Source organism: Megalops cyprinoides, chromosome 9 (genome assembly GCF_013368585.1).
Source record: "Megalops cyprinoides isolate fMegCyp1 chromosome 9, fMegCyp1.pri, whole genome shotgun sequence".
In the NCBI taxonomy this organism is placed as follows: domain Eukaryota; kingdom Metazoa; phylum Chordata; class Actinopteri; order Elopiformes; family Megalopidae; genus Megalops; species Megalops cyprinoides.
The window spans coordinates 38,658,219-38,665,464 of NC_050591.1; the positions used below are offsets into that span (position 1 = coordinate 38,658,219).

Sequence of the window (7,246 nt, forward strand, 5' to 3'; positions counted from 1 at the left end):
CTTGTGCCGCAGACTCCAGCTGAAGGACATCATTCCTGTGGAAATGCAGAGACTCACCAAGTACCCCCTGCTGCTGGAGAACATCGCCAAGTACACAGGTACACAGTCCCCCACAGGTGCACAGCCTCCAGCAGGTACACAGCCAAACCAAACCTCCCAAAGCCCCCCCACCCCCCCTCCCCCCGAGTGCAGGTGCGGGATGCAGGTGTGTGGATGTGTGCGTGAGGACACTCCTGTGCCAGGCTGTGCCTGTCAGCTCTCGACACCAGAGTGGAAACTGTCATAAACATAAATATACTGATACATGCAGAGATATTTCCACGCTTTACAGCTGCAAGGCACAGAGAGCCTGCTGGGATACAGCTGTGCCTGCCGCTTAATGCAGGCCTCCAGGGGGTGCTTTAACACCAGCACTGCTAATGTCAAAGGCCATTAGTGACTCCTATTCAGAGAGAGAATGGAGGCCAGAGCACTCCTGCCGTCACCTCCTGCGTGGACAGCGTTTGTCACATTATGTGTGTGTGTGTGTGTGTGTTCTGCAGAGGATGCTGAGGAGAGGGGAAAGGTGAAGAAGGCAGGAGAGTGCTGTCGAAAGATTCTGAACCACGTGAACCAGGCTGTGAAGGAGTCCGAGAACAAACAGGTGAGGAAACTTCCTGTCTGATCCACCGCCTCCCCCTGCTGCCTGAGCAAAGCAGGACAGCCTGCCGTGCAGCAGGGGCCACACAGACACCAGGCTTAGGTGCAGTTCAGATCAGGCTCAGGTGCGGTAGAGATCAGGCTCAGGTGCGGTACAGATCAGGCTCAGGTGCGGTACAGATTAGGCTCAGGTGCGGTACAGATCAGGCTCAGGTGCGGTACGGTGCGGTACAGATCAGGCTCAGGTGCAGTTCAGATCAGGCTCAGGTGCGGTACAGATCAGGCTCAGGTGCGGTACAGATCAGGCTCAGGTGCGGTACGGTGCGGTACAGATCAGGCTCAGGTGCAGTTCAGATCAGGCTCAGGTGCGGTACAGATCAGGCTCAGGTGCGGTACAGATCAGGCTCAGGTGCGGTACAGATCAGGCTCAGGTGCGGTACGGTGCGGTACAGATCAGGCTCAGGTGCAGTTCAGATCAGGCTCAGGTGCGGTACAGATCAGGCTCAGGTGCGGTACAGATTAGGCTCAGGTGTGGTACGGTGCGGTACAGATTAGGCTCAGGTGCGGTACGGTGCGGTACAGATTAGGCTCAGGTGCGGTACGGTGCGGTACAGATTAGGCTCAGGTGCGGTACGGTGCGGTACAGATTAGGCTCAGGTGCGGTACGGTGCGGTACAGATTAGGCTCAGGTTCGGTGGGGATCTCACGTGTCTCCCTGTGTTCCCCAGAGGCTGGAGGACTACCAGAGACGCCTGGATCTCTCGTCACTGAAGCAGAGTGAGAACCCCATGATCTCAGAGTTCAAGGTGAATCCCCACACCACACTCCCTCTGATCAATCCCCACACCACACATCCCCCGATCAATCCCCACACCACACGTCCCCCTGATCAATCCCCACACCACACGTCCCCCTGATCAATCCCCACACCACACGTCCCCCTGATCAATCCCCACACCACACGTCCCCCTGATCAATCCCCACACCACACATCCCCCGATCAATCACCACACCACACATCCCTCTGATCAATCCCCACACCACACGTCCCTCTGATCAATCCCCACACCACACGTCCCTCTGATCAATCCCCACACCACACGTCCCCCGATCAATCACCACACCACACGTCCCTCTGATCAATCCCCACACCACACGTCCCCCTGATCAATCCCCACACCACACGTCCCCCGATCAATCCCCACACCACACGTCCCTCTGATCAATCCCCACACCACACGTCCCTCTGATCAATCCCCACACCACACGTCCCCCGATCAATCCCCACACCACACGTCCCCCGATCAATCCCCACACCACACGTCCCTCTGATCAATCCCCACACCACACGTCCCTCTGATCAATCCCCACACCACACGTCCCTCTGATCAATCCCCACCCAGCCGCTCTCTTCCATAAATCCCAGCTGTGTCTGTTCTCTCTCCTCCCCAGAACCTGGATCTCACCAAACGCAAGATGGTGCACGAGGGGCCACTGTCCTGGAAGGTCAACAAAGACAAGACGATCGGTAGGTCCCATGCTGCTGTCGGGGGAGGGGGGGGTTTGATCGGCAGTGCCCCCCCCCTCACAGAGCTCTACACTCTCCTGCTGTGGGGGGGGTTTGATCGGCAGTGCCCCCCCCCCTCACAGAGCTCTACACTCTCCTGCTGTGGGGTGGGTTTGATGGGCAGTGCCCCCCCCCCCCCTCACAGAGCTCTACACTCTCCTGCTGTGGGGGGGTGTGTTTGATTGGCAGTGTCCCGCCCCTCACAGAGCTCTACACTCTCCTGCTGTGGGGGGGTGTGTTTGATTGGCAGTGTCCCCCCCCTCACAGAGCTCTACACTCTCCTGCTGTGGGGGGGTGTGTTTGATTGGCAGTGTCCCGCCCCCTCACAGAGCTCTACACTCTCCTGCTGTGGGGGGGTGTGTTTGATGGGCAGTGTCCCCCCCCCTCACAGAGCTCTACACTCTCCTGCTGTGGGGGGGTGTGTTTGATGGGCAGTGTCCCCCCCCCCTCACAGAGCTCTACACTCTGCTGCTGGAGGACATCCTGGTGCTGATGCAGAAGCAGGATGATCGGCTCGTGCTCCGCTGCCACAGTAAGAACCTGGCCGGCAGCTCCGACACCAAGCACATCTACAGCCCCGTCATCAAGCTGAGCACCGTGCTGGTGCGCTCGGTGGCCACCGGTGAGTCCCGCCTGCGCATGCCACGCCCCGCCCCATGCCACGCCCCGCCTCACACCCCCCCTCACACCGCACACTAACGCCTCTCCTCTCCCGCCCCGCCAGACAACAAGTCCTTCTTCGTGCTCTCCATGTCGGATAACGGAGCCCAGATCTACGAGCTGATGGCGCAGACGGTGTCGGAGCAGAGAACGTGAGTCCCGCCCTACCGTCCCCAATCGCCCCCGCCCCCGCCCCTGTCACAGTACCCCACTGTGCCCTCACGCTGCTGCTCTCCCTCCCTCCACCAGGTGGCAGTGTCTGATTACGCAGAGGGCAGACTCCATGAAAAGCAAGCAGCACAACGTCATCCCTCTGCCTCAGCCACAGTGAGTTTTGCTCTGTACTGCAGCGTCTGCATGTTTGCTCTTACCTCCGCTGTAGTTTAGAGACCGAAAGTCTGCACTCATCCCTCCGTTGCAGTGGCGAGCGAGAGACTGTGGAGATGAAGCTCTGCAAGGACCCTGACCGCACCCTGACAGCCAGTGCCCAGTCTCCAGGTGACCTACCTGCCCATCAACACAACCGCTGCTGCGTTTCTGCTCATACGCGTATGAATTATGCTCATATTTTTACCGTCCCTCTGTCTGTCGGTCAGTCAGAGGCCTTTTCATGTGAAAAGATGAAAGTGCAGTGTGCGTAGCTGAGCGCAGGTGACACGCTGTGCAGTGTGCAGTGAGAGGCACGTGGGTGTTGGCTCTGACGCTGTGCTGCTGTCCCCTGCAGATAAGGACGCCATGGTCGCCTCTCCCAGCACACTCCCCAACACCCTCGCAGCCTCCACCCCCTTCCAGGAGGAGGAAGAGGAGGCCGCGTTCCAGGAGCAAGAGGGAGACGAAGGACCCTTCCTGGACTCCGACCTCGCTGATAGGCTGCCTTTCCTCAAGCAGAGGTCACGTCAGGCTGTTGCCATTGATGATGACGAATCAAACTCCTTCGTTCTCCCTCCCTCCAGAGCGGAGGAGGCCCTGAAAGCCTGTGAGTGAAGACTGACCGTGAGATAACCGCTGTGCTGACTGCTACACTCTGCTGACCACTACATGACCACTGCACTGTCCACTACACTATACTGACCACTGCATGACCACTACAGTGATGACCACACTTCACTCTCACATGACAGTTCTCTCTCACTCTTTCATCTCACCCCCTCTCTTGTTTTCTCTCTTCTTCACTCTCTTTCTCTCTCTCTGTCGCCCTCACTCTCTCTTTCCCTCTCTTTCTCGTTCTGTCTCTCTCTCTCTCTCTCTCTCCCTCCCCATCTCCCCCTCTCTCTCTGTCTCTCCCTCTCTCTTTCTCGCTCTGTCCCTCTCTCTCTCTCTCTCTCTCTCTCTCTCTCATTCTGTCTCTCTCATTCTGTCTCTCTCTCTTTCTCTCTCTCTCCCTCTCTCCCCTTCTCTATCTCTCTGTCTCACTCTCTCTCTCTTTCTCGTTCTGTCTCTCTCTCTTTCTCGCTCTCTCTCTCGCTCTCTCTTTCTCGTTCTGTTCTCTCTCTCTCTCTCTCTGTCTCTCTCCCCCTCTCCCCCTCTCTCTCTCTCTTTCTTGTTCTCTCTCTCTCTTGCTTTCTCCCCCTCCCCCCCCTCTCTCTCTCTCTCTCTCTTTCTTGTTCTGTCTCTCTCTCTCGCTTTCTCCCCCTCTCCCCCTCTCTCTCTCTCTCTCTCTCTCCCTCAGTGGCTGCGCTGAAGCAGGTCCTTGTCAGTCAGATGATGTCACAGGAGGAGGGTGAGAGTGAGGGGCAGTCTCCCGGGGGCCGTCTCCAGAGGACCGCATCTCTGCGTGACTCCGTGGACTCCGCCCCCAGGGTCGCCATGGCGCCCGGCTCCGCGGAGAATGGCACAGGGCGGAGTCAGGCAGGCAGAGAGGAGGGAGGGCAGGAGCCCAGCTCGGGCGACTGTGAGGACTATGGTGAGTGCTGCTGTGAGGTGGGGCGCGGGGCGCGGGGCGCGGGACGCGTCTGCAGCGTCGGCCTGACTGCCGGTCTCTCTCAGCAGGTTACCTGGTGCTGGAGGGCTGCGGGGGGTCAGGCGAGAGCAGCACAGACGAGGAGCAGGGTGCCCCGCGGGGGGCGGCGGGCGACGCCCACATCGACCTGAAGAGGCTGCTGTCCTCGGCCGCGCAGCCAGGGGGCACCCCGTCCTTCAGCCGGCAGGTCCTCACACACCTGCGCATCATACAGGCCAACCTGCAGCATCTAAAGGTGCCGTCACATGACCACAGTCACAGTCAGCCTATCAGAACGCAGCACTGTTCGTGTACTGTGAGAGAGGAGTGCTGTGCGCTGGGGTGACCAGGACTCTGAATGAGTCTCTCTGTTCTCTTCCAGGATGTAGAGACCAAGTATAACGAGCTACGCCAAAGGCACGCGGGCCCAGCCGCGGACTCAGAGGAGAGCAGAGGTACGGACTGCCCCTGTCCCACTGCGGGACACCTCTGCTCCTCCAGAGAGATCCGTCTCGCCTCTCAGGAGGCTCTGCAGCTGCAGCTGCTGCAAACTCAGCCCTTTCTCTCTCTCCCTTCCCCAGATAAGAGTTAGCGTGGTGATGGAGCTGCCACACTGCGTCAGAGGGAGGCCGCGCCCTGCCTCTCTCCCCCTCGTACGGAGGGACCTCCACAGCGCCTCTCCCCTCTGTCAGCGTGAGCCAGTCAGAGAGGGCAGCCTGACCCCGCCTCTGTGGAACGGCCACTCCATTTTCCTATACTTCTTCACAAATACGAGCAAGAGGAGTGAACTGTACCAAAATGTATAAAGCTGTGTGTTTAGAATATATTAAACACAAAACCAGAAGAAAAATTAAATTTTAAATAATGTATTTAGCTGTGCTTTTTTCTTTTTACCCCAAGGTGTATTTATTTGATGTTTTCCCTGTGGTTCTGATTGGTATTTCCCATCTCATTTGCATCTTTTTGGCCTTTTGCCACACCAATACCATCAGCTCCGCCCTTCTCCCTGTGTAGCCCCACCCCCACTCCAGTGATTGGCCTGAGGTCGCCCCACAGCTGCTCTGCACACACCCCTCTCAGACCCCCGTTCTCCACCTAAAGACCTAAGCTTGTGTTTACTTCTGAATTGCAGTGAAGATGCCCCTGTTAGCCGGAGATCTGACGAGTTAAGTGTTTTTAATCATGCCAAAAAGGTCAAGCTTTCATATTTGAGGACCTTTGTAAATGGCGTGGGGCAGTGTAGAGAAACCTGTAGCTTGATTGGCCCTTACAGGGGGTGTGCTTTCTGCAGTGATCTGGAGGAAAGCCCAGCAGAGATTTCATGAAGTTTATGAGAACGTGGGCTCCCCTGTGTGTCAGCTGGGGCTGTTTATGCTGTAAGGTCAGGCGTAACTGTACAGACTGTGTTTTCTCCAGCATTTCTGTGCCGTGTTTCTTTGAACATATCAGAGCCTAAACTGACACACTCAGCTGCAGAACAGCACTGAAGCACACCGAAGTGGAGGCTTCCTTATAGGAGCTGCTGCAGTAACTGCAGGTGTGTGTGTGTGTGTGTGGGAGGGGTGTTATTGCCAGGCTGTTTAAACACTCTGAAGATCTGAGTAGACACCTGGCACATACCTCCAGTCACACTGTAGTGGAGAGAAGGACTGAGATGATTTAGATCCAGGATGTGAGGGTTTCTTTTTACAGTGCTAGTGATCTGTACTTCTGCCCCAGCTCTTGACACTGGGCTGAGCTGCTGTGTGCTGTTGTTTCTGATGGTTTTCAGTGTTGCACATTGTCCTTTGGACTTGAGCTCCTGACGGCAGATTTCTGGGGTGGGGCTGGATTTGGGGTCACAGGGACGGACTGGGACAGGGACGGGAGCTGCTGTCAGAGCTCAGCCACGCCCGGGGACTCCGCCCAGGGAGACACGGTGCGGACACTCGGATTTTATTAAAAATCTTAAATTAAACAGCAAGCTTGGGGATTTTCCATGTAAAAATTGTAAAATTCTGACCAACATTGCATCTCTTAAAAAGACAAGATACCTTCATGGTTATTTTTATTTTTGTTTTTTTCCTACTTATTATACAATCATTTATGATTTTAACAAATTACTAAAAAGGAAAATGAATTAAAGAGAAAAAGGTGTTCCTAAAACATTGAGGTGATCTGTGTTTTTATTGATGATTTTTCGCAGATTTTGTGTGTGTTCTTGGACACGTTTTGTTCTCCAGTCTTTCACCCTAACGCTCTCAGCTTTGCACTCTCATTCTTCTGTTCTTGCTCTCTAGCTTTGGAATTGCTGGTTGTGCACATTAGTCTCACTGCAGCAACAATCCTCCCATACACTACATGCAGCCAGTGGCTACAATCTATACTACAAGTCCCAGAGTTCACCAGGACAGCAGATGCTGATTGGAGGGTAGGAGCATCTTCCTGCATCAGCTGAGTGT

At 55.8% G+C, this 7,246-nt stretch overlaps 1 protein-coding gene across 4 annotated transcripts in view; it reads left to right on the plus strand.

The window, feature by feature from the left end:
* LOC118782709 (rho guanine nucleotide exchange factor 12-like) overlaps window positions 1-6,769 on the plus strand; it is a 47,213-nt gene extending 40,444 nt beyond the window's left edge. For 2 of the 4 annotated variants that reach the window (XM_036536193.1, XM_036536196.1), the window contains 13 exons: window positions 1-98; window positions 543-643; window positions 1,368-1,445; window positions 2,092-2,167; window positions 2,661-2,828; window positions 2,931-3,018; window positions 3,116-3,193; window positions 3,288-3,415; window positions 3,591-3,842; window positions 4,536-4,769; window positions 4,853-5,061; window positions 5,188-5,260; window positions 5,387-6,769. The exon at window positions 1-98 is cut by the window's left edge and continues 17 nt beyond it. In XM_036536193.1, the coding sequence (XP_036392086.1) occupies window positions 1-98; window positions 543-643; window positions 1,368-1,445; window positions 2,092-2,167; window positions 2,661-2,828; window positions 2,931-3,018; window positions 3,116-3,193; window positions 3,288-3,415; window positions 3,591-3,842; window positions 4,536-4,769; window positions 4,853-5,061; window positions 5,188-5,260; window positions 5,387-5,397 (1,594 nt within the window). In that variant the 3' untranslated portion in view covers window positions 5,398-6,769. The remainder of the gene's footprint in view (window positions 99-542; window positions 644-1,367; window positions 1,446-2,091; window positions 2,168-2,660; window positions 2,829-2,930; window positions 3,019-3,115; window positions 3,194-3,287; window positions 3,416-3,590; window positions 3,843-4,535; window positions 4,770-4,852; window positions 5,062-5,187; window positions 5,261-5,386) is intronic. The other 2 variants (XM_036536194.1, XM_036536195.1) reach the window with 2 other exon arrangements.
* The last annotated feature ends 477 nt before the right edge of the window (window positions 6,770-7,246 follow it).